The sequence below is a fragment of the Arctopsyche grandis genome, chromosome 12 (assembly GCF_051622035.1).
Source record: "Arctopsyche grandis isolate Sample6627 chromosome 12, ASM5162203v2, whole genome shotgun sequence".
Classification (NCBI taxonomy): Eukaryota; Metazoa; Arthropoda; class Insecta; order Trichoptera; family Hydropsychidae; genus Arctopsyche; species Arctopsyche grandis.
The window spans coordinates 8,468,814-8,495,085 of NC_135366.1; the positions used below are offsets into that span (position 1 = coordinate 8,468,814).

Genomic DNA, 26,272 nt, shown 5'->3' on the forward strand with positions numbered 1-26,272 from the left:
AACGCATGCAATTCCCATTCCCGTTCCCGTTCCCGTTCTCGTTCTCGTTCCCATTTGTCAGAAAAACGCAAGCAGCGAATACATTTGAAATTATTCAACTATTTGTTTATTTTACCCTAAAAACATTTGAAATTATTGCGTTGCAATGCCACTCATTTCCGTTTTTCCCGTTTCCGTTCCTGTTTTTGGCCGATTTTTTTCACAGTAGGCTTCCCGGACATGCATACAATAAATCCTGAAAGTTCCATCGTTCCATCGTACAATTACGCATGCAATTCCCGTTCCCGTTTCCGTTTCTCGATGCGTTTCGATAAGTGAATGTTTCAGTTTCAAATTAAGACTGGAACTTTTATGTAGGATCTCATTTTACAGGATCAAATAAAATATATTAATGAAATCATCGGTGGACAATTTACTAGCTTAAATAACGCAGCCGTAGCTAAGTGGCGGGCAATTTTCTAAATGTTTTAATTGAATTGAAACGTAAAACGATAGATATTTTAAAATGAAGCGTTCATTTTGAGGAAGGCGGTCGTGGTCGATATGTTGCGTGTTTAGATATAATCGCCGGCGCGGCTGTCGGTCGCCGGTTCGTTCTGTCAGTTCCCACTCTGATTAGCCATTCGCATTGTGAGTTGACCATTCATTGCTCGACTGAAATCCACCGTCGAAGAGTATTTTGCTTTTGAGGCAGACGAAAGGCGAAGACAATGAGTCAGAGGGATTCGCCGCCAGTGGTGATGGGGACGCCGCCCCCGGTGCTGGGCGCGCTGCCCCCCAATTTGCCCAACTTGCCGATGCCGCCCATGCCGATGCCGATGCCGATGCCGATGCCGATGCCGATATCTATCCCCCCAGCGATCCCACCGAACCTCGCTGCTATCCCTCCGCCTATGGGATTTTCTCCAATGATTCCTCCCTTTTCAATTCCACCTCCTGGCTTCGGAGCTTACAAACCTGTAAGTATTATGTGAATATATACTACGACTTCAAATTATTTTTGTGTTATGTTTAATTTGAAGACTACCTTTTTCAATTGAAGCCACCTTTTTAGTAAAATTTCATTATACCCTTGACTGGTACACTCATTTTGAGAAGGGTAGACTATAAAATAAATAAACAAGAACTCATTTATTTTAATCCTATTTATTATTTATCTTTTTTTTTTTATTATTTATTTAGGTAAAAACAGTCGCATACAATTATTTTGCACAGTTACTTATAATATTTGACAAATTTTAAATCTGATCTTTAAAATTTCTATATATTCTGGATTACCACATATTGCATACATTGCCCCTTTATTCATTAAATTTGCGTCTTTCAGGATATAGGAGCTCCTGGCACTGAACCTGTTCCCATAATGGAGAAGGCCTGTCCATGGACTGAACACAAAGCACCCGATGGACGTACTTATTATTACAATTCCAGCACAAAACAAAGTGCTTGGGAAAAACCAGACGAACTTAAAACTCCATCAGAGGTATATAAATATAATTACTTAGTGTATGAAATCAAACGCATTTTTCAACAGAATTGATTGAAATATTGTACTTGTGATTTAGCCACATTTTATTATGTATTGAATTTTCAGCACCTTTTGTCACAATGTGTTTGGAAAGAATATACCTCAGACACCGGCAAGGTCTACTATCATAATGTTAATACAAAAGAGTCCAGTTGGATTGTACCAAAGGAGTTGGAAGAAATCAAAGGCAGAATTGCTGCAGAAGGCGTTTCTTTGTATAATTCTTTTTTCGTCTTTTATTTAATATATTAAATTGCAAGTGCATAGTTAATTTATGTTTTTTAGAAATGCTGGAGGATCAGGATCAATGATGAATAGTGGACAATCTGCTCTCGATCAAGCTATGGCTGCTACTTTGGCTGCAATAGAAATTGCACCACCTGTATTGCCTTCAGTTCCTGCTATTAATGGTACAGTTTGCCATACTTAATTGTTATAAACATTGTATCAGGATTAGGGATTCCAAAAATACCGAAATTTGTAACCACCGGTACTACCGAATAGAAATTCCCCTCTACCGGTATTGATTTATTTTTACCATTAGTGCAATAAAATATTAATTAAGTGTATTATAACTGTAGGTTGATCATTAATCATTTTAATCAATAACTTGAAATAATTAATTTCGAAATAATGTATTGAGAATTTCTACACTACACGAAATGCTGATCAGTAAGTGTTAAAAATAAAGTAAATAAATTTTTGAATGCTCCTTACTTTGAAGAATTTTTGTGTGGAAGCGATGGTTTTAGCTTTTAAATATTATATACTAGTGGTTTTACTCGGCTTCGCTCAGTTTTTTCTTTCGAAATTATATATTAGATGTATCTATTCAGACGGTGAGACGATAGATGTATTCGGAAATGGTCTCAGGTATAAGTACAATATTTTCGGCATACTTTATCTTTGATTTCAAAATAACGTTATAATTAGCGGCTTTGAATAGCAGGTCAAAAAAGATATTGAGTGTTGACTAATTTTTCGACTAATTCGTTCAATTGTTCAATTCGTAGAATTGGTTTCAGCATTACCGGTATTGGAATCCCTAATCAGGATGAAACGTAAATTACATGTGGATTTTTTCATGTTTTTTTATTTATTTATCAGAAGTTGAGGTTAATGAACCAGTAATTGTACAACCAGAAATTCGTATTGCCACGCCAGAACCAAATATTGTTTTTAAAGATAAAAAAGAAGCTATGGAAGCATTCAAAGAGCTTCTTAAGGAAAAGGTTGTTTCCCAATTTAGTAACTTTTGTAATGATCTTATATTGACTGAAACTAATTGAGCTAAATGTGTATTGATATAGAATGTTCCATCGAATGCAACTTGGGAACAATGTGTCAAATTAATTTGTAAGGATCCACGTTATCCCACTCTTAAAATGTTGAATGAAAAAAAGCAAGGATTCCATGCTTACAAAACTCAAAAAAGTAAGGAAGAGAGGGAAGAGCAACGGTAAGTGTTAATTAATACATTATGTATAATAAAATATAATTGATATAAAATGCATTCATGATTAATGTACATACATACATATCATATTTTATTTATTAAGATTGAGAACAAAGAAGAATAGAGAAAACCTTGAACAGTTTTTATTAAATTCCGAAAAAATGACATCTCTTACCAAGTATTATAAATGTGATGAAATGTTCTCTAATTTGGAGGTATGTACATTTCCTTAATTTTAGAACAAGTGTTCGAAATTTTAATTCCTACTTTTTCATTGGTAATATAATTTTTAAGATTTGGCGTTGTGTACCTGATTCGGACCGTAGAGATATCTATGAGGACTGCATATTCGCTTTGGCAAAGAGAGAAAAAGAAGAAGCCAAAACTTTGAAGAAACGTAATATGAAAATGCTAAGTCAGGTCTTAGATAATATGACTGAAATCAATTATGGAACTACATGGAGTGAAGCTCAAGTTATGTTATTGGAAAATTCAGCTTTTAAAAATGATGTCAGTTTACTTGGTATGGATAAGGAAGATGCTCTAATCGTATTTGAACAGCACATTAGGAGTTTAGAATCTGAGTATTTGGCTGAAAAAGAACAGACACGTAAAAGAAATAAACGAGGACAAAGGAAGAATAGAGACAGTTTTTTGGTATATATTTTTACAATTAAAAAAATATGTATAAATTAAATGGAGTGAATTAATTATTTTATTTTTAAGGCTCTCCTTGATGGTTTACACGAGGAAGGAAAGTTAACGTCAATGTCTCTGTGGGTTGAGTTATATCCTTTGATATCGGCCGATATACGTTTCTCCGCTATGTTAGGTGAAGCATGTATTGTTTTTAAATTCTTATTTGATTCATATATAATGTATTTACATAATTCATAGTTATACAAATTCTATAAATTTTGTTGTAGGTCAGAGTGGTTCTACACCTCTTGATTTGTTTAAGTTTTACGTTGAAGATCTGAAGGCTAGATTTCACGACGAGAAGAAAATTATCAAAGAAATACTCAAAGAAAAAAGCTTTGATGTTACTACAGCAACAACATTCGAAGATTTCGCCACAATCGTATGTGAAGATAGCAAATCTGCCTCACTTGATGCTGGAAATGTTAAATTGACTTACAATTCCCTATTGGAAAAGGTATGATGAATATTTATCTAATTCCTTCTTTATTATTTTTGTATGAATAAATAAATTATCGATTCTTAGGCTGAATCAAAGGAAAAAGATCGATTAAAGGAAGAAAATAGAGCCATAAAACGTCTTGAATCATCATTCAAATGGGGCTTGCGGCAATTATCAATAAATCAACAACTTCATTGGTCAGAAGTGCGCCCAATGTTGGATCTCGAAAGTAAAGAATTTGAAGCTATTACTGTCGAAGAAGATCGTATTCGACTGTACAAAGTAAATATTAAATATATTATATTAAATAATGGCAAGATACTCTTAAGTTGTCTGTTTTACTATGTAATAAATCTATTTTTTATAAGGAATATCAACACGAAATGGAGGAAAGTTGTACACATTACCATTCAAGAAGCAAGAAATCTAAACGAAGTAAAAAGAATAAGAAACGTTCTCGGTCTCATTCTTCATTGGTATTATTATTGACATTTATTCATTATTTTAATATCTGTGTATAAGTTTTAACCAATTTAATATTATGTTAATAGAATTCTGAAAGTGGAGGCGAACGGGATGCTGGACAGATTGACGTACATCCAGGCAGACGCACTCCTACTGGATCTCCTACTGGATCCATTAGTTCTTGGAGCTCTGAGGAGGGTGAGAGGCGCCCACATAAGAAGTCTAAAAAATCAAAACATAAGAGACATTCTCCGGCTCCTGTATTACTATTTAACATGATAAATTTGTCATTTAGTATATTTATTGTTAACTAAAATATTAACATGATTTTAATTATGTTTAGCGTTCACCTGAGGGCTCACCACATCATGAAAATTCTCCAGTAGAAGAGCCCCGACATAAAGTAAAGAAGTCGAAAAGGTCTGCACCACAGAGTCCCGACAGAGAGGATCCACCACCACACAAACCTAAAAAGAAGAAGGATAAACGGAGGAGTACTGATAAGGACACTATTAGGTAAACTAGAAATCATTTTTTATTATTATCTATCATGCGTATTTTAATCTGTAATTTTTTTAAAGATCTCCTCATGGCTTGGAAACTTCAGCTTTGAGTGAAACTGAACTCGAATCTCAACGAGCTGCTTTACTTGCACAATTGAACGAACATGATGATGATTAAAAATAGTGACAATCTTTTTTACCATGGAAATAAGTCTTATTATATTATCCGGTAAATTGTCCACTCTATTATATTATAATATATTCCACAAAATGTAAGTGAAATATAATTGTAACAAAATAAATATTAAATATAATTGTAATCTTATGAATTTTATTTTATATAATACTTTCATCAAAGAACGAGGTAATGTTGAACAGGTTCTTTTAATCTTATAGGACGGGAGGCTATTTTCGACTTTCCCCCGGCCTATGGAAACTCCTTTGGGTTTTTAAGAGGTTCGTTTATTAATGTTCAGTATTTGTACAAGTTAATTGCAAATGCTGTGTATTCGGGGCGAAGTGGGTTAATTGCCCACTTCAGCGGAATAATTAGCTGAACTTCTGAAGCTCACTGGCGTCTGGGGCTGGTGCGCTGGTTTATATCCTGGTTGGGTAATGTCATCGTGCTCTCGGGAGTTCCTACGAGCTCGAGGTTATCCTTAGTGTTCGAGTGATGAGTCGGATGCAATCTTGCGACTTAAGTTTGTGGAGAAATAGATCAGATCATCGACTTCGATTCGGGATAGAGGATAGGACAAGTTGTGTTATATTCGTTAAACGGGTTACATCCCAAATGTGGTCTCCTGTCACATAGGAAAATTGCCGTACAGAAAACTGCCCAAATATTGCTCATCATATCCTTCTTTTTACAAACCTTCTTACTTCAGAAACGATTTGTTACGAGATTTTTATTATTATCAAATCTAAAATGACGTTCCGGACTCGTAAGTCCGTATCAACATGCGAAGTTCATACGTCTAGTCGATTATAATAAAAATCTGATTGCGCGCGTAATTTTTTTAGCAGCGGTTATCCTGGTAGCGATTCACATTTGGGATGTGTTTACCGAACCGTTATATTCATAGAAGTAGAATGCATAGAATCGCTCTCAGCCTCCAAAAATGTTACTACAAAAACTCCGCGCGGCAGTTTGTTCATTGTTTGGTAAACTTCGTCTCTCTCTCTCTCTCTCTCTCTTGTCTCTCTTCAATGGCTCGCTTTTAGACGATACTTTTGTTAACAATGACCATTCTATGCATTCTATTTCTATGGTTATATTCCTACATTCTAATGGTTGAAATTTAGATAATTTTTAATCGAACAATTAATTCATTATTATTTTAATTTATGTTTAAATAGAGGAGACCTTTTGATATAGTAATAGTCCAATATTTTAAAGTTATATTAATATTTTGAGTAAAACCTGGATTACCTGGAATAAGCAGGGATTGAGATGGACTGAATGGCGAAAAATCCATGTCATTAGAAAGAAAAAATATCTTAAACGAAACCAGACTGCTTAGAGATGGGTACATTATATCAACAGTAGCTGGCTACATTTGATAAAACGTGACCACATAGCTCACATCCTCAAATATGCAACTTGCATGCGTTGTGTATGTTGCACAAGTTCAAGTTTTCAAAAAATGTGGCGTTTCCCTTTGTTTATTAATTAACAAACGCATGAAGCAAGTGGAGATGTCGCTTTTCAGCAGAGGTTGCTATACGGGTAATTTTCCGGCGTAGTTTATATTTTGAATAGTTATAGTATTTTAGTACCTGCTCTGCCCGTTCAATGAGACTGTTTTTGTATGAAATTACTATTAACTAAATACTCTTTTCTCTAAACGAGACATTATATAGCTGCCAGCAGGAATGATCATTTTATTTAAAAATAATACTCTCAAAAGATCCTGTAGACAGGATCATGACTAAAGAAAATTTAAGTTTAAATATTTAAATATAAGCCAGCAGTTTGGCTTAGTGGTAGCGTATATATTTAGCACCACTGAGGTCAAAGGTTCGATTCCTCGCCATCTGCTGGTTAGATTTGGGGGTTTTGTGACTCCAAATCGATCGTTTCTCTATCAGAGTTTGCCAATTTTATCTGATCATTGCTGAAACGGTTCCTGAAAATTGGTATTAGATCTATTCCTGTTGTCACAAAATCTGCCTGTGTATAATTTGTAATAATTATACATAGTAATCTGAAATCTATATATATCTCTGGGTGTACGTGACTTGACACACCTGGATTTGTGACTCCAGGTTGATCGTTTCCTATCAGGGTTTGACAATTTTCTCTGATTTCATTGTTGAAACGGTTCCCCGTAAAAATTGGCCAAAATCCTTCCCATACATACAATATGTCACCAATAATTTGTGTTTGATTAATGTGCAGTAAATAAGTTTGTGTACAATTTGATAGATGTCTCATTGATTTGCAATTTGATAGTGTCTCGTAATTCAGTGTCTTATATATAATGAATAAAATACTGCAATATTTGTAATTGGCTAGAAAGGCGCATTGGGGTTGCCTGTAAGGCCTTCCTGGTATGATTGAAATGGGTCTCCGTGACGAGACAGAATGTTAAATGACAGAAAACGCAAATATCAGAAGGCAAACATCGAAAATCAAAAGATAAAAAAAAATGGTGCATGGTAAACGGTGCATACTAATTTAATTTGCGCGAGCAGGATACAACAGGAACAAGAGGAACATGCTTTTCCTCCAGTATTCTGCGCGCGCACATTAATACGGGAGGAAAAGCCTGTTCCTCTTGTTCCTGTTGTATCCTGCTCGTGCAAATTAAGTGAGGATGTACCGTTTACCATGCACCATTTTTTTTTGATCTTTCGACTTAAGATCTTTCAATTTTCGATCTTTGCCTTCCGATATTTGCGTTTTCTGTCATTTAACATTCTGTCAAGTCACGGAGACCGGATATCTCTATAGACATCTCTATAATGTTTTATTTATTATATGTATAAAAATTGTACACAAAAATAATCCATAGATGTCTCTGTAGGCGGGGTAGGTATGTTGGCAGCGCTGTGGGCTGCTGTGAAGGCTGCGTAGTTCACATCACGTCGGGGTCACCAATGTAGGTGGGGTACATGTGTGTTGCCAGCGCTGTTGAATGATCAGAAGGTTGCGTAGATCACGTCGGGGTCACCAATGTAGGCGGGGTACTGTGTGTTGTCAGCGCTGTGGGCAGATCAGAAGGTTGCGTGTTCAGATCACGTCGGGGTCACCAATGTAGGCGGAGTAGGTATGTGTTGCTGGCTCGTTCGGCTGGTTGATCTTCCAAGTCCGCGGGGTGTAGTGGTGGCAGGTCAGGAGCTGGATGTCGACGCTTGCTGCTGTGGGTCGACTGGTTTTGTTCCGCTTGAGTGTGAGGGGTGGAACATTCTCGAAGGATTTGGCACCGTTCCGCTTGAGTTGGATTTGGCACCGTTCCGCTTGAGTTTAATATAATGGCTGCAGGTGTGGTTCGACTGGTTTTGTTCCGCTCGAGTGTGAGGGGTGGAACATTCTCGAAGGAACTGGCGATTGATTCCAAGAAGTGCACGTGTTGTTTACGTGTGGTGAGTTCTGCAAGGAATGTGGTTTGTTGTTGTGGAATATTCTCGATTGTTTCGATGACGATAACGATGACGAGATTCCTACATCTCTATGATTATTATTTCTGATTAATTGTTATATGCTATATATTCTGATTGTATATGTATTACTGTATTTCTGATTGTTTATGTATTCTGTATTTCGTTAACGTACACCCGTCGCATTGGAGCAAATCTGTAATGACGAGTGTATATTGTTTTGTAACAATAAAATAAAATAAAATTTGAATATTCAAGCTATTTCGTAGATTTTTCATTTACCCCGCGGAAATCATCTGTTGGTAGCCATGATAAGATTGTCTAACCTGGCTGTCATTTGCATCGCATGCTATTCAAACGTCAAATCAATATTTCAAAGATTCCACTAATGACTATTTAAATTATGTACATCCCAAGCATTTCAATCGTCGCGTGGTAATCAAAGCTCAAAAATAAGTTCATTTGATTATTCTGATTGCTATTTCGCAATTTAAATTTTGTGTCGTGAAATCTTAATTCATGTAAACGAGTTGATACGCGCATATGCAGGCAGGTAGTAGTTTTACAATTGTATTTCGTTTAAAGGGTAGTTAAATCGTATCATTACTAATTTTGAGGTTATGTAGGATGTGGGGTGGTTGCAGTGGTTGTCTGAGACCGTTCACGGGACCCGGCTACGTCAGACTTTCAGCAATGTGGGTTCGAAGATTGCGTGTATGCACTGGTGTCAAGGATACTCCGCCTGTTTTGTGCACCCCCTGTTGGCGTAGACTCCTAGTTGCCTATCGTTTTCGCCGGTTGTGCCGAGCCTCGGCCCGAATACTTCGACAAACGGTGATCGAATTTATATCACCATCATTAGATTCTTTAGTGTTTGTTATAAATTTTAATTGAAACGTTGGAGTTTACTCTGTATATAAACGTATTTTTATTATTTTTCAGGTTAAAAAACAAATTATTAAAAAAGAGGAAAATGTATCCGATGTTAAATTTGAACTGTTCAATCAGAGTTCAAAGAATGACTGGGAGGGTTTCGAAGAACCGAATGATTTTCATTTCAACAGCGATTTGTATGATCAGGGTGAATCTTTGTGCGATTTCAAAAGTGTATATTGTGAGAGTATTCAACCTATAAATCAGGATCTAATATCAAAAACTGAAGATAATACTGTAATACATTTTCCACTTGAGACGGATGATTATATAGAAGGCAATATACTTGTTACAATTTTTAATCAATCTGTTTTTTTTTTTTTTTTTTTTTTTCTAACATTGTTATAAACTATTATAGAAAATAACGAGATATTGCATTTGGAGGAAAATGAAGTTATCGACAGATTTTTCAAATGTGAAATATGTTACAATTGTTTTTCTAATGACACTTCATTAGAGCATCACTTAAAAGATAGTCATTTTGATTACATTGAGAGGTAATTTCATAAATTTTTGAACTAAATATAAGAATGAAAATATATTGTATATATCTAAATATGTATGGTAAAATTTTAGGTCACCAGAAAATGAACTTCCATTAAAAATTATATTGAAAAACGATCAAATATTATATAAATGTATAAAATGTTGCCAGGAATTTCCGCTTATACATGTTTTTAAAGAACATGTTCAACAACATTATGATGTAATCAAATTAAGAATTCATTTGTTGCGATAATAAATTAATCCTCTAAACCAATTACATACAATTTCTACAAATAGGTCAACACCATTATTGAAAACAGTAATCAATTTACGTTCCTCAATTCCAATCAAAACGAGGAAAATTCAGTCAATAACATAGATGATTTTAAAATCAGAAATCTTACTGCAGAGAATAATGCAGTGGCTTCAAATATGGATGAAACATTGTTATTAACTCAGCCGGATCATTTTGTTATTCAAAGGATTGAAAACAGAGTGTCTCTCGATGGTAAAAAATTAATGGAATACATATGTTGTTTTATAAATGTAGTATGCATTAATAACTTATGATGTTTTTATAGATAGCGAAGTTAGACTTTCGAATAAAAGTGTAGCTAGTTATAAAATGGAACAATGTAAGTTTTGCTTTAAACATCTTCATAGATCATCACTCTTGAAACATGTTAGGGAATCTCATGCTGAAACGTTGGCTATGTAAATTATATAAATTTTTTAATATAAACCTCAAAGTGTAAAATAAGTATATATAAAATTTTCATTCCAGGCAGAATCGTGCAACAAGTGACGATTTTTCTAAAACTAAAGTCAGATATGCACCAAAAGCTTTATTAAAATGTCCAAAATGTGGAAAAAAGTTTAAACTATCTCATATATTAGATGCTCATATGCGACAACACTATGGGTTGAAGGTTTGAATTGATATTTGAATTGAATTATGTTCACAATGTATGTATGTATATATAGAATTTGTTGTTTTATAGTATTTTTATTAATTTGTCTCATTTAAGATATGAGCGTTAAGCGATGTAAAGTTGTATTTCTACTTATTTCAGCCGTTCGTTTGTCAAATATGTTTCAAAGAGCTCTCCAATCAAAAAACCTTCAAAATGCATATGAATCGCCATAATGGCCGACGAAATTATGTATGCAACGTCTGCGATAAAGTTTTCGCTTATCCAACTGCTCTTGAAATGCACAAAAGAATACATTTAGGTATCAGGAAGTTTGTATGTAAGGAATGCAACGCTAGCTTTACTCAATCTAGTCATCTGAAAGTACGTATTATATATAAAAATATTGAATCAATACGTAAAAGTATGATAAATTTTTCAAATTTCATTATGATTATAGAGTCACATATCGACTCATTCTACGGAACGACCATACAGTTGTAACCACTGCGATAAGTCGTTCAAAACCAACAGTCTATTGAAGTGTCACATGGAGAGACACAAAGGTCTAAGGAATTATGTTTGTTCAGAGTGCGGCAAAAGCTTCCTAACCAGTGGCGAGTTGAATGTGCACGTTCGGTCGCATTCTAGCGATAAATTATTCTCGTGTTTGCTGTGCAACAGCGTATTTAAAACACGACGGCAACTTTTAGAACATAACAGGAAGCATACGGGTGAACGGCCTTTCAAATGCGACACATGCTTCAAAGAGTTCATGACATCGCAGGTGCTGAAGAGACATTACATGACTCATACCGGCGTGAAGCCTCACGTGTGTCACTTGTGCAATAGCGCTTATACACAAAAATATAAATTGAACAAACACCTCGAAACACACAAGCAAACACTACAAGGAATCTGCTTTGAAACGTAAATTTGTATAAAAAAAAACTGTATTGTCTACTGTGTATGTGTATTTAAATAAAGATTTTATATTTCTTGTTGTATTAATAAATTAAAATGATTAGGGTTGTGTTGTATTATTGCTACAAATTTCTGACTATTCTACAGGTACGTTTTTATATAGATTTATCGGTTTTACTATTTATTTGTTTAAAAAGCACACTCACTCTCCTTCAAAATATTCTAGATTTTTCCATATCAGTTTTTTTCCTAGTAATAGACAAATCTTGAGAACATTAGTTGTTTTTAATATATGAGGAAAATTTGTTTTATATGTAGCTTTCTTAAAGGCAGCCCAATGGAATTGGCAAAATCTGATGGGATTGAATTTCTCGCAATACTGATAGAAGTTCTTGCAATTCGGAAATTTGCTGATTTGTATTAAATTAAATGATAGGCAATGCTGCTGTTTATTTCATATATTTAAGTTTGGTCTTATAAAACATGTACGATTAACGCTTTAACAATGTGAAATAAATATAACTTAAACTAAATACAGGTAATATATATAAAATGAAAAATATGTAGATAAATTTTAAAAGTGAATGTAGTGTGATAGGTGAAGTCGAATTGTAATTTTATTACACAATAAAAAAAAAGACGAACTTAATACTAATTAAATTAGTTGGCAGAAATAGCATCGTTTATCTCATCGGTTAAAGTTAACAGTTTCCGCCAGAGGTCTACGGGAAGACTGATTCCTTTTTTACCGGGAAGAAGTTCCCCATTCTTTTCGTAAAATTCCCTGATGTCGACGTAAGTTTTGCCTTTGAACTCTCTAACTTTGACGAGTTTGTTTTTCTGGAGCACCCAAGTTGGTTCTTTATCTTCTGTCCTTGCACCACTGGAGGCTTTGGCCTTCTTTGACGGAGGTGGATTTCTCTGAAAAAACAATGTTGACAAACATTACCTTAAGTTTGAACCGATATATTGAAGTGCGCACTTGACTACAAATGATATATGAGATTATCTATGCATGTGGTTTAAGGTTAAGCGATGTGATAACGTTTCATCGAAATAGTATAGGTAGATCCGATAGTGATCGAATTTTGGTTAAAATACAGCATGTATGTAGTGCGTAATGGCGGGTGAAATAGCGGTTCGGAAACAATAAGGTTTCCGGGTGGAAAATAAATAATGAGAAGTGTTGGTGGCACGCGGTGTTGGCGGGAGACCGATATCTTACATCGACGGGGCCATCATCGCTGTCGCTGGAGCTGCCGCTCGCGCTGGCTGCTGCTTGCTTCTTGTTTTTGGGCATTTTATTGTGCAATTCGTTGACGACTCAAGCAACAAACGGCGACTGGACGAACCCACTGCCACCTCGCTGCCCGCCAAACTGACTTTTTTAATGGCCTAAAGTCACACTTTCGCGTCTATAACTACTCGTTGCTTTTTTTTCATTTTTAAGAGAATTTACCTCCATCGACGGCAAGTTCTATGTTAAATTTGTATTTGTACAACTGAAATGATCTCATCAGGTCACTGCGACACATATCCAGGAAAGTCATTAACGCATGGCACACGCTTGCCTCGTCAAAAGGTCGACACGTGTTTCTATACACGTATCTGGGAAACAAAGGAAGAACACACTGAACCCATAAAAACCACGAACTACGTACAGGCGTATGAACCCATAAAACCACGCTCGCAGCATAACTAGGGCAGCGCGACTACCAAGAACAAAAGATGTGCACACGACACACTTCAACCCAAAACGTTTATAAAGCAACGCAGCAACCTCCACCGGCAGAGTGAGCCTCTAGAGTTCAACTAGATCACATCTCCGAAGAAACCTCTTCGTACATACAATGACCATTGTACCAATTGAACGAAAATAAATATCCTCTTTCAAACTACACAACACGTGTTTCGTTAGACCGGGATACGGTCAACATACCTTCCCTGTCTTACACTGGTGACCGCCGACTACTAAATTGGCGATCTTACACTGGTGACCCCCTCAACGAACGTCGCAACTTCGCAACAGCCAGCACTACCTGTCTTACACTGATGACCGCCGACTACTAAATTGGCGATCTTACACTGATGACCGCCGACTACTAAATTGGCGATCTTACAAATTATTAGATACATTTTCTTCAAGTGTGTAGAAAACACTACAGTCGTGGCTCGTGCTAATTGGATCGTTGATCTCTTAAATTCTAATTAAAAATCCTTCTTTGTCCTTGATAATCATAGAAGTGCCTTGGACCGACAAACGCACGAATGTGTCTATTCTTGAAGAATTGAAAATCAAGGATAGACTGTCAACAATATGCCTGAAACGTATATTGCAGTTCTTCGGCCACATTGCAAGAAGAGGTGAGGAGAGCCTGGAGCGGTTGGTTGTGGTTGGTAGCGTCGAAGGCAGAAGAGCCAGAGGCAGATCCCCCGCACGATGGAATGACCAAGTATCTGCAGCGACGGGCGCTTCCACGGTAGCAAGTCTTCGCCTGGCCGAATTTAGAACTGAATGGAGGCAGCTGGTTGACCGGACATCATAGTGATGAGGGAACCGACAGCAATATAATCATAGAAGTAGAATGCATAGAATGGTCATTGTTAACGAAGGTATCGTCTATAAGCGAGCCATCGAATAGAGAGACGGAAAGTCAGAAGAGAGACAAAAGAGTGAGAAAAAAAATCGTGGAAGTGATCGTCCCTTAGCAAACAACTAAGCAAATAGCTGACAAACTCTGCCACGCAGAGTTTTTGTATCAATATTTTTGTAGGCTGAGAGCGATTCTATGCATTCTACTTCTATCTTAATAATAGTTTTCGATAAAATTGTAGTGATCGATAACGGTGTATCCTATATTTGAAGAAAAATAGAACTTGTCGACGTTCCACGTGCCATGTTCCGCGCTGTGTTTTCCCCCTAGGTGATCGCGTGACAAAAAGTTTTGTGCGTTTGGGGCCTAACGATTGTAATTTCTCCCTGGGTAGCTTCAATATATCTTGTAATTATTATGAAGAATATCTGATTTTATTTTAGATTGGGGTAGGATTATGTATGTCCTCTCTTGACAGAAGCCCATCAACGTGCAAGTTAATTGTCTACACATGCACACAGGTTCGGCGATTATTAGCGTAGTTTAATGGCGGCGGCGTGTTTCGACCGTTTTGGTTCCGCTCGACTGGTAGGGGCGTTCCGCTTGAGTTTAATATAATGGCTGCAGGTGTAGTTCGACTGGTTTTGTTCCACTCGAGTGTGAGGGGTGGAACATTCTCGAAGGATTTGGCACCGTTCCGCTTGAGTTGGATTTGGCACCGTTCCGCTTGAGTTTAATATAATGGCTGCAGGTGTGGTTCGACTGGTTTTGTTCCGCTCGAGTGTGAGGGGTGGAACATTCTCGAAGGAACTGGCGATTGATTCCAAGAAGTGCACGTGTTGTTTACGTGTGGTGAGTTCTGCAAGGAATGTGGTTTGTTGTTGTGGAATATTCTCGAATGTTTCGATGACGATGACGATGACGAGATTCCTACAAGGCCAAAGTCGTTTCACAGCATTTATTGGTGATTAAGGAGATACACGCACTGGAAGTGCTCCGTCCAGAATGTCTTGATATCGCCTAAGTACCGCCTTATAACGGATAGGCCGCTCGGGGCATCTTCGACGTCCGGTTACTTCCCTATTGTTAAGGCATGTAACCGGATATGTATTCCCACGACACTCAGTCCACGGTATCGGTCACTTCTGAGAAAGGACCAATAGCGGCCAATTCAGTGGCCATTGTTCGACTTACACGCACTTAGTCTAGAGATAATCCTTGAAACCAATTATAACTTAATTGCTTTTTCTGAAACTTGGATTTGCGATTCTGTCTTAAATGGCGAACTTTTCGATGACCGCTGTTTAGTTTTTCGGAGGGATCGTTGCAGCAGAGGCGGGGGAGTACTTCTCACTGTACGAGCTGCTAGTTTTCAATCTGTTCGCCTTTTTGATCAGCTCAATACCATCGGTGAACATATTTGGGTTGAACTTCGCTTAAAGAATTTTTCTATTTTAATATGTGTACTGTATTTTCCCCCGAATGAATCTCCTCCGAATTATAAATTCATTTTTTTCAAATTTGCAAAATAATTTTAATGTTTTGGCTGGCAGGAAAGTCATGATCTTGGGTGATTTTAATCCTAGGAGTTTGAATTTTGTTCCTAATGAATTAATTTTTATGTCAGAACTATTTAATATGAGTCAATTGAACTCAATAACTAATATTGTAATGATTTATGTGTTTATGTGTATATGCATGTATAATGTTTGTATGTATATGGATGTATGTATTGTATGTGTATATGTATATATATATATATATATATATATATATATATATATATATATATATATATATATATATATATATATATATATGTATGTATATGTGAATATATATATATGTGTAGGTGTGTATGTATGTATATGTATATGTGTATTTTTATATTTATGTATGTATGAATGTGTATTTGTGTATACGTGGAAGTATTTGTGTATATATGAATGGTGTACATATATGTTTATATAATTGCCTTTGGCCAGGAAGGCGCATTGGGTTTACCTGTTAGGCCTTCTTGGTGTAAATTAAATAAAAAATAAAAATAAATAAATAACGGTCACAAGTCTCTGGGATGCTACTCGGCCAAATCCGATTGTACTTACTCGGCGGTGTACGTAACAATATTGACATAAATACAAATTTGAATTACGAAATTAAAATATAATTAATTTTTATAGCTTAAAACCTTATCTTAGTTCTTATCTTATCTAATCTTAATTCTTAATTCTTACCTTATCTTATCTAATCTTAGTTCTCATAGTTTTAAATTTTTACTCACTCCAAATAATATAAAGAATAAAACAATTGTCATTTGAAAAATTAATATATTTCATACACATTCAAAAATATTTTAAAATTAAATTATATTAAAACACAAAATTAATTTATTGATATTTAATTCTGATTAATTAAATTAAACATAAATCGTTAAACTCCACTAGCGCCAAGTAGAAAACGACGAAGACCTAAAATTAAACAAGAAATATTCAATCATGTATAACATTTTATCAAAACGCTATTATTTATGAAAATTTGCATATAAATTACCCTTGAAATGCTGGTGCAGATTGCTGTTGAGGCTGCTGAGTTTGTTGTGCTAGATTTCCAAAGGAAATCGTACTTTGACTCGCCAAGTTTTCAAATGTTGAAGACTGTTGGGTCCCTCCACCAAAACCTAAATTAAAAATACTCATTAATCAGCGCAAATACGGATTTCATTACAATATTATGATTTCTGGCATACCTGGCGATGCACCAAACGAATTATTAGCCACAGGGCCACCAAAACCAGGTGTAGATCCGAATGTGGGAGACGAACCGAATGATGGAGATCCGCCAAATTTAGGACTGCCACCAAAACCACCTAAATAATAAAAAAAAAATTATAATTGAAATTCAGATAAATAACGATGTGATTAACTAAACTAAAACATACCACTCGGTTTGTTAAATCCACTGGTGGTTCCAAATCCAGTTTGAGCTACACTACCTTGATCGTTTGACCCAAACATACCGCCAAAAGATCCCGAAGGCGGTGATCCAAAGCTGAAAATTTTGAAATATATTTGTTAAATACACATAAATGAATATTTAAAATTAAATCAAATCTAAGTCATATATTATGCCTCGTTGTTTGACCAAAGACAGGTTTAGATCCAAATGCCGGTGAACCGCCAAATACTTGAGAGTCTACAAATGAATATGTCAATTTAATTAGTCATTGTTTTTTATTATGCTATTGTAAAGATATCATGTTAAAATTAAATACTGGGAGCAGATGGTGTGCCAAATAATGACTGTTGAGGAGCTGGAGCTGGTGATCCGAATGTACTCTTTGCAATGGGACTTCCACCAAAAATAGAACTTTGATTTGCATTATTTGCATTACCAAAAGTGTTGGTTGGCTGTACAGCTTGGCCAAATATGTTAGCTGGTTGCTGAGTGTTTCCTGCACAATTGTAAATATTCTCTTACATAAAATCACTAGTGTTTATTTCATTAATATATCAAACAAGCTTTCTTACCAAAACCACCAAAGGTAGCACCACCTCCAAAAGTAGCAGTGCCTCCAAACACGGAATTATTCTGAGGTTGTCCAATAGTTGAAGTAGAATTTCCACTGAATATAGACGTGCCAGAAGAAGAAAATGTTGTTTGACCACCGAATACGGAAGATCCACCGCCGAAAATCGAGCCGGCCGGTTTATTGGCAGTCCCGAATGGAGATTGGGCGTTTGATGTAGAAATACTAGTACTTCCGAACATCGATGCTACTGATGTGTCTATGGCAGCATTGGCGGCTCCGAACAGTGATGAAGCGCAAGTGTTAACGGGAGCAGGAGATCCGAACATACTACTTGAAGTAGGACTCGTAGATACAGTGGGAGACCCAAACATATTTGTTGGTGCATTAGAATTTGCAAATGGTGCAGTTGTGGATACGGATGGCTGAGGACTGCTGAATAGAGCTGTTGCAGTTGTAGTGGCAGCTGTAGAAGTATTGGTAATTAAGGACGGAACAGATGTACTGGGAAAGATGCTAGAAGCAGTCGTAGTACCAAACGATAGGGAAGCGATTGGAAGGGCAACAGATACAACAACGTTTGGCGTTTCTGAAGTTTTAATTGCACCAAAAGCGACTTCAGTCACACCTTTATCAAATGGTTTAACAGCCGGAGAAGTGATAGGAGTAGCACCGAACATATTGGGTACTCTACTAGGCTCTGAACTTTTCTCAATCGGAGCTGGAGCTACATTTCCAGATTTAGCAACCGTTTCAGATGAAACACTGGTTGTTATGACTGGGGTGGTACTAGTAGTAGGTAATGAAATGCTTTTTGCGTTGAATATATTTGGATTGATTTGAATGGATTTGGTTGGTTCATCTTTTACAACTGCTGCATTTGGTACTGTTTGAGCAGTAGAACCAAATATCGAAGGCGCTGTATTAGTGACAGCGCCAAAACTATTTGTTGCTACAGAATTTGGAGTAAAATTCAAATTCAATTGAGGATTCGGAGCAAATATTGAAGATGACCCTACAACAGGTTTGTTGAAAACTTGCACTGGTGCTGTGGTTGTTGCGATGTCTTTGGTTAACAACTGTATCAAACTTGATTTTGGTTGCTCTGTATTTACGACTGCCTGATTTGGTGATTGAACTGCTTTTACAGGGCTGATACTGGTGTTCAATGAAGTTGTAGCAGTTGGGGATGTAAACGAGAATGAGAAATTTTTTAATTGAATTGGAGCAGTAGTAGACGGCGCGAAAATAGAGGTAGACACCGGTAATTTGAATATAGCCTCAGTTTGTGGCTTTGGAGTTTCTTTAATCAATGGAGTAGAAGTTGGAATATCTTTCTTCTCCACCTGTTCAAGCGGTTTTTTAATATTTGATTGTGGTTGCGAAACAGCACCGAATATGCTTGGAGCAGCACTAACCGGAATGGATGGTTGAATTATAGGTAAAGGTGGAGGATTTGAAACAGGCGATGGCTTAAAAGTTGATACTGCTATCGGTATAGTTGAAGTAGGAGATGCAGCTGTACTAGGAGGAACAAAGATATTAATTTTAGGTTCAGCGACCGATTTCTTGTCTGCAAATATGTTCTGTCCAAAAACGTTTTGAAATCCAGCAGTCGGAGTTGGTTCTGAAAAAAAAATTTCACATGTGACCGAACTCGGACATTCGTATATAGTTCTACAGAGTGAATCAACCCACACAAAAAATATTTAAGCAATTTGAACTTACTCGCTGCAAAATATTCTTTGAGTTTATCAGCAGTAGCGGTTGCTGTAGTCGGTGACGGATTGATCAATTTCACATTCATGTTGTTTGATTGGTTGGTTGTTTTCGATACAAAGTCATTTAAATTTTGCAATGCATTATTTTTTGGCGGTGTGGACACAATATTACTTTGATTGTTGACGATCAAGGGTTTAGAGACAACTTGTGGCACTATGCTCACATTCGGAGCGACGTTTGTGTTTTTAATCGTGGAATCTGATTTCGCCACCTTTGTATCGGGTTTAATGGTAGAATTCCAATCATGGAACGATTGTAACAAGTTGGGTGGGTCCATTTTAACCGGTTTAATTTTAACTGTTCTGCGATTGGATAGCGCATTTCTAAGGGCGTCATATTTAGCATTAGATTTTTTCGAGACAAATGTTTTATTGACATTTTTTGATTGTATATTCATATCGTTGAGGCTCTTAGCTAACCATGATAGGGTTTTATTTTTGCTGAAACGATCAAATATACATATATATATGAGTAATACAATCTTAATGAGTATTTGCAATAATAAAATGTAAATACCTATCGTTATCAGATTGAGTATTAGTTGATGACGATGGGTTTTTGCGGGGTATACTTGCAAGATCCATCCCGTCCATAGTATTTTGCAAAGATGCAATTATGTTTTGTTGTTTAACTAATATTTCAGATTGTTTCAATAACGGTTGATAGATCTTTTCAAGTGTGGGCATTTTCATGTAGTCAGTATTATTAATTCCATCCAAGGCTCTAAAATAACAAAACCAATCGTTGGGACAATATTTATAGTAATTATGAATTATTTAGGTTACTCTACTTACAAAGTCTTCTGTCTGCACGTGTTTTGAAAATTTTCCCACTGTTCATCTAAAACACTGTTAACTTGTTGCAATTGAGATTCAATATAATAAGAAGTCAACTTTATACAAGTCATTTTATTTGCAGAAACTGGATCTAGTTGAGCCAGCTGTTCTAATTCCATAGTCCTGTAAGATTGTTCACACAAATAGTTATGAATTACAAAATGAAACAGACTATGACAAAATTACCTAAAGGAACTTACGCTGGTTGCATACGAGCTTCGGCCAAAAATGCACACGTGTTGATTAAATCGTGCTTCAAAATTGTCATCTGCTTTTTCATATCATCGTCAGACCAATTAATCTGAGAGGATATTTTATTGCTGGAAAGAATAGTGGCGATTTTGTTCATTTCATCCCCATCACCGACCTGCGCCCAAAACAACATTTACAATTGAAGTTGGATGTGAAAATGTAAAGGTTGATAATTTAATAGAAAATATTACCTCAATATTAACACCTCTGCATCGTTGTAGTAATTCAAATAGTTCGTGTTGAAAACTGTTGACTTCACTCAAAAGCATTGATTTAATAACCTCATTCGGAACAGATTTTATAATAGATTCGTATGTCAATTCAGTGCTTTTGTTTTGAAGAGTTTTATTTGCATTTTCTGATGTTTGCTGAAAGCAATCAAAATGATTTTTTACTCACTATGGGCCGTAACCATAAACATACATACATACATACAGTGTTTTTAAATAAAATTTCATTCAAAGGCAGTCAACATAACATGTGTGTTTATGAATTCTTCAAACTTCATACATAAATAAATGAGAAGGTTTAGTTTCAAATTTCCATCCATAGATATCATACCAACATATTTTGATCCAAAATATCTATAAATAAATTAAAAAATATATATTTCTATGGTTTAAAGCTTGACTTTTATTCAAAGAAATTTATCGATAATATTCAGAAATAATTTCAAATCCTCAGATATATCGAAATCGACTGTTTTTTTTCGCGTAGCGTCTCGAATTTAATCTTTTATTCAAATGAATAGCGATATCTATCTATTAGATATGTAGATATCCAGCTAGCCAGCAGCATAGCTTGGTCGTTAAGCTTCTGCTTAGCGTTGTGAGGTGCCGGGTTCGATCCCAGGGCCGGGCCTCGAGTGAAAATGAATTTTCCAGAGTATGCTACTGGTCACACCTGGATTTGTGACTCCAGGTTGATCGTTTCCTATCAGAGTTTGCCAATTTTCTCTGATTTCATTGTTGAAACGGTTCCCCGTAAAAATTGGCCAAAATCCTTCCTATACATACTAATATTCCTGTCACCAATAATTTGTGTATGATTAATGTGCAATAAATAAGTTTGTGTACAATTTGATAGATGTCTCATTGATTTGCGAGTTTTTCAGTGTCTTATATATAATGAATAAAATGCTGCAATATTAGTAATTGGCCAGGAAGGCGCATTGGGGTTGCCTGTAAGGCTTTCCTGGTATGATTGAAATGGGTCTACGTGACGAGACAGAATGTTAAATGACAGAAAACGCAAATATCGAATATCAAATATCGAAAATCGAAAGATCTTAAGTCGAAAGATTAAAAAAAAAAAGGTACATGGTAAACGGTACATACTCACTTAATTTGTGCGAGTAGGATACAACAGGAACAAGAGGAACATGCTTTTCCTCCCGTATTCTGCGCACGCACATTAATACGGGAGGAAAAGCTTGTTCCTCTTGTTCCTGTTGTATCCTGCTCGCGCAAATTAAGTGAGTATGTACCGTTTACGATGCACCATTTTTTTTTGATCTTTCGATTTTCGATGTTTGCCTTCCGATATTTGCGTTTTCTGTCATTTAACATTCTGTCTCGTCACGTAGACCGGATTGAAATGTATATAAATTTTATACAAAATCAAATACAACAAACTACAGTTTGAGATATACTGATCAATACATATATAAAAAAGCTGTATTTTAATTTTCAATTTAATTGACAGAAAGGTTTAGGAGCTGTGTTAAATTTACAAAACCTATTATTTTTACGAGTCCATATTGAGTTAATATATTAATTTTTATTTTTTTATGTATTATACAATTACCTTCACTACATTCTGAGTTTGAATTTCTTGAGCTTTTTGCTGTGATTGCATTGTGTTTTTGAAATCTGACGAAGTTGCTCCTGAAGCAAATAAACAAAAGAATTACAAACTATCAATTATAAATTAATTTCATTTGAGAATTCACATTTTTTAATGTCGACGTACCATTATTTAAAGAATCAAATTTACTAAACATATTAGTAATTGATTGTATTTGTGGAGTTTTATAGGATGGTTCGGGCGGATTTTCTTTTGGTTTAGGTTCTTCAACGACATTGGCAAAAAGATTGGTTGAAATTGGTTTATTTGCAGTAATGTTACTACTTTTAGGTATCTGAAAATACATACATGTAAATTAATATTGAAAATTTAGTTCAAATCCATGATTATACATTACTAAGAATTTCCTTACAGTGGGCGTTGAAGTGATAGTATTTTGGGCAATGTTGAATGAAAAATCTTGAACATTGCTTGGAATTTGAGCAGGTGGTGTGTTATTTTGCAGTGGCGCACTTTGAGTATTATCTCTGAAAGGTGAAATGCATAATGAAATTAGCGACAGAATATTTTGTTTCATTGTCATAATGTATAAAATGTATAGCTCATACAATGCAAACAAATGCTGTTGAATATTTATTGCTTCTGGGGTGATACATAATGGTTGAGCATTCTGAGTGAGATTGATTGCAAAAAATGAAACCAATATTCCAGTGTGAGTTAAAATATGTAACATCGGCATGTGCGGAAGAATTTGTCCATCACCTGAAAAATTGTATAAAATAAAATTAAAATATGCATGTATGTTTTATAATTCAAAAGTGGATAGAAAATTATGATAATTTTACCCCAAGGTAATTGAATTAGGGCAGAATTATCCAATGAAATTCCGATAGGATAACTTTCTTGTTTATCCATTAAAGGCAATTCAGCTCGAGCTTCGTCAACCTAAATAAAAAAAAAAAAAAAAAAAAACAGTTAAAAGCTGTCCAAACCTATAAAAATACATGAAAAAGACATATTTTAGTGACCTGTATCCATTGCTGCCAGTTGTTTTGATCCAAAGTTCCAAGCACACCAACTTCCATACTATTAGCGGACGATGATAATATCACACCCCTAAAAATAAAATAAACTATGTTGTCGATTTGAAAAAAAGATTATTTTATAAAAACCATAGAAGAAGAATGCATAGAATCGCTCTCAGCCTCCAAAAATGTTGCTACAAAAAATCTGCGCGGCAGAGTTTGTTCATTGTTTGCTAAACTTCGTCTATCTCTTCAATGGCTCGCTTTTAGACGATACTTTTGTTAACAATGACCATTCTATGCATTCTACTTCTATGATCAAAACCAATGAATGTAAAAAACACCATAAGGGAAGATGTAGCAGGAAATATTGATTAGTTCGAGAGTCACCCATACTGTAACATATGTCATCGTAGTTGATGTAAGAACAAGTTCCCGCTTTAGGTGTGTTTACAATTGAAACACCTGCAATAACAAAATAATAATGAAATTAAATAAAACAACACGATTATGTTAAAATTGAAATATCCATCAGTTTACATGGTCTGCTTTCAGGGTTGGTGGAGTCTCCATATACTACACAAAATTGGTAATTGGATAGCCAATGAATTGACAATACAGCTGTATTGTTGAATACTTTGGCAGCCGGAATGGTTTTTACTAGGGTCAAATCTGGTTTGTATTGATTGAGAGTTCCATCAGCGTTTCCAGTGATTATTTGCTTTCCTTTAGGACTCCAAGACAGACATCTAGACGTACGTTATAATTGATTAAAAATTATATTTAAACAGTAAAACTTTATTCAAATTGCATTATTAAAATAACCTGGCATTTGTAGATTTATTTTGAAGTTCAAGTGATGTTGGTTTGCACTGAAAAACTGACAGAGCTCCGTCTGACATACAAACAGCCATTGAATCGGCTTGACACGGATTCCAAAGAAGGCGACATAATTGTACGTTGGGAGTTGCGCTGAGACGTATTTCTTTAAATACAGTCACGTTCTGTCAAATGACAAATTTGAATTACACGAGAGCGTATGGAAAATATTTTATAATATTCTATCAATTGCAGTTACCTCGGTTACAAGACTTTTCGTATTGTATACAATTACAACTGGAGCGCTTTCTTTATATACAACAACGCTGAGCAATTCACAGTCACAATTCAATGATACGTGTACAGGCACCGACGGAAGCTGAATAGTTCTTTGAGGGCATTGTGTACCTGAACTTTCGACTAGTTGTTTCGTCTGCAATACTGCAATATAGATTTGTTTAAATTGAGGTAATGTCATAGATTCACAGGGCTAAATGAAGCACAACAATAATTACCACGTAATGTTTTATCAGGTGCTCCTAAGAATAAAAGTCCATATTTACTAGCCGTGGCGATCACATCTAACGGTTCCGAGGTGATAGGAATTGATGGATTAAATATTTGAACACGTCTGTGCAATTTGAATTGAAAGTCCTGTCGGAAATTTATAATGTAGATTAGTATTGTGTGTATTGAGATTATGTTGGAATGAAGTGGATTGAAATTTTTACCTGAAGATCGAGAGAGTCAGGTGCCGCTACCGGCTCCATGGCAATCGGAATTTGCCAAGTTTTGCAGTACTATGCTAAATCTACTTTCGACACAGATGGCAGCCGCCGTCACATCTAACCGCTGTACGACACATAACCTCAATATTCTGCACAACAAAACATGATTATAAGAAGATAATAAAATATGGCCAAAGCCCATAAAAATTACCTGCAGTTCAACTTTTTATAATAATTCTCACCAATCCTCCAAAAATTTATCAAGGCTGCAGAGTCGGAGTTGAAGTTGTGGAGTTGGAGCATTTTAAGCGGAGTCGGAGTCGTAAAAATTTTGTGTGATTTTAAAGGCGCCTCTACGTTCTTAGTTCAAACATTTGTTTGAACATTCTGTTGAATCGCTCTCAGCCTACACAAATTTTGATACAAAAACTCTGCGTGGCAGAGTTTGTCAGCTGTTTGCGCAGTTGTTTGCTAATGGACGATCACTTCCACGATTTTTTTTTCTCACTCTTTTGTCTCTCTTCTGACTTTCCGTCTCTCTCTTCGATGGCTCGCATTTAAACGATACTTTTATTAGCAATGACCATTCTATGTGTAGGAATATAGCACAACTTGTGCTATTACGAATCAAAACCAGTGATCTCATCATCGATCCTGTACAAACATGCATAACTCAAGGGCAACGTCCCCTTCGACCATTCCAGAAGAAAGAGTTCATCGCTCGATCGTAAAACGAACGAAACCCAACAGTGATGTCATCAGGCAACCGCGACACATGTCCTGAAAGTCGTTTACGCGTACTCAAACGAACGACGTCCTGGCGCTGACCCCATAGCTATAAACCACACGTGTATCGAACACACGTGCCTCGAAAATAGGTCAACACGTGTCTCTAACACACGTGTCCTGGAAACGAAGACAAAGCATCTGCACGCGGCACGCTTCAAGCCAGAA

General features: G+C 35.9%; 4 protein-coding genes across 12 annotated transcripts; 2 read left to right on the plus strand and 2 right to left on the minus strand.

Moving 5' to 3' along the window:
* Window positions 1–515: 515 nt before the first annotated feature.
* Prp40 (pre-mRNA processing factor 40) lies at window positions 516–5,417 on the plus strand. 8 transcript variants are annotated; one of them, XM_077442250.1, is made up of 15 exons: window positions 516–959; window positions 1,328–1,483; window positions 1,595–1,743; window positions 1,814–1,938; window positions 2,636–2,760; window positions 2,839–2,987; window positions 3,088–3,199; window positions 3,279–3,641; window positions 3,711–3,825; window positions 3,911–4,140; window positions 4,210–4,407; window positions 4,494–4,601; window positions 4,677–4,850; window positions 4,934–5,106; window positions 5,172–5,416. In XM_077442250.1, exons 1-15 carry the CDS (start codon window positions 711–713, stop codon window positions 5,269–5,271), a joined length of 2,526 nt encoding a protein of 841 aa, XP_077298376.1. In that variant the 5' UTR covers window positions 516–710; the 3' UTR covers window positions 5,272–5,416. The 8 variants fall into 8 exon arrangements, with proteins under 8 accessions (XP_077298376.1, XP_077298378.1, XP_077298383.1 ...); XM_077442252.1 differs by having other exon boundaries at window positions 551–959; window positions 3,711–3,816; window positions 5,172–5,417; XM_077442257.1 differs by having other exon boundaries at window positions 551–959; window positions 3,711–3,816; window positions 4,222–4,407.
* Window positions 5,418–8,999: 3,582 nt separating this feature from the next.
* On the plus strand, window positions 9,000–12,057 carry LOC143920554 (uncharacterized). 2 transcript variants are annotated; one of them, XM_077443466.1, is made up of 10 exons: window positions 9,000–9,249; window positions 9,323–9,530; window positions 9,639–9,906; window positions 9,988–10,126; window positions 10,206–10,335; window positions 10,413–10,623; window positions 10,697–10,829; window positions 10,900–11,044; window positions 11,189–11,410; window positions 11,487–12,057. In XM_077443466.1, exons 2-10 carry the CDS (start codon window positions 9,324–9,326, stop codon window positions 11,958–11,960), a joined length of 1,929 nt encoding a protein of 642 aa, XP_077299592.1. In that variant the 5' UTR covers window positions 9,000–9,249; window position 9,323; the 3' UTR covers window positions 11,961–12,057. The 2 variants fall into 2 exon arrangements, with proteins under 2 accessions (XP_077299592.1, XP_077299593.1); XM_077443467.1 differs by having other exon boundaries at window positions 9,005–9,245.
* On the minus strand, window positions 11,921–13,923 carry Ssb-c31a (single stranded-binding protein c31A). The gene is made up of 2 exons (XM_077442436.1): window positions 13,176–13,923; window positions 11,921–12,871 (listed from the first exon to the last, which is right to left on the minus strand). Exons 1-2 carry the CDS (start codon window positions 13,248–13,250, stop codon window positions 12,611–12,613), a joined length of 336 nt encoding a protein of 111 aa, XP_077298562.1. The 5' UTR covers window positions 13,251–13,923; the 3' UTR covers window positions 11,921–12,610.
* A 2,932-nt stretch (window positions 13,924–16,855) lies between these two features.
* On the minus strand, window positions 16,856–25,507 carry Nup214 (nuclear pore complex protein Nup214). Its single transcript, XM_077443495.1, has 24 exons — window positions 25,322–25,507; window positions 25,106–25,244; window positions 24,850–25,031; window positions 24,597–24,775; window positions 24,312–24,520; window positions 24,116–24,236; window positions 23,775–23,862; window positions 23,592–23,691; window positions 23,355–23,508; window positions 23,159–23,273; window positions 22,912–23,080; window positions 22,747–22,826; window positions 21,132–21,308; window positions 20,889–21,055; window positions 20,647–20,811; window positions 20,369–20,575; window positions 19,799–20,292; window positions 18,072–19,697; window positions 17,816–17,995; window positions 17,673–17,736; window positions 17,483–17,592; window positions 17,291–17,410; window positions 17,095–17,221; window positions 16,856–17,012 (listed from the first exon to the last, which is right to left on the minus strand). Exons 1-24 carry the CDS (start codon window positions 25,358–25,360, stop codon window positions 16,985–16,987), a joined length of 5,040 nt encoding a protein of 1,679 aa, XP_077299621.1. The 5' UTR covers window positions 25,361–25,507; the 3' UTR covers window positions 16,856–16,984.
* Window positions 25,508–26,272: the final 765 nt, after the last annotated feature.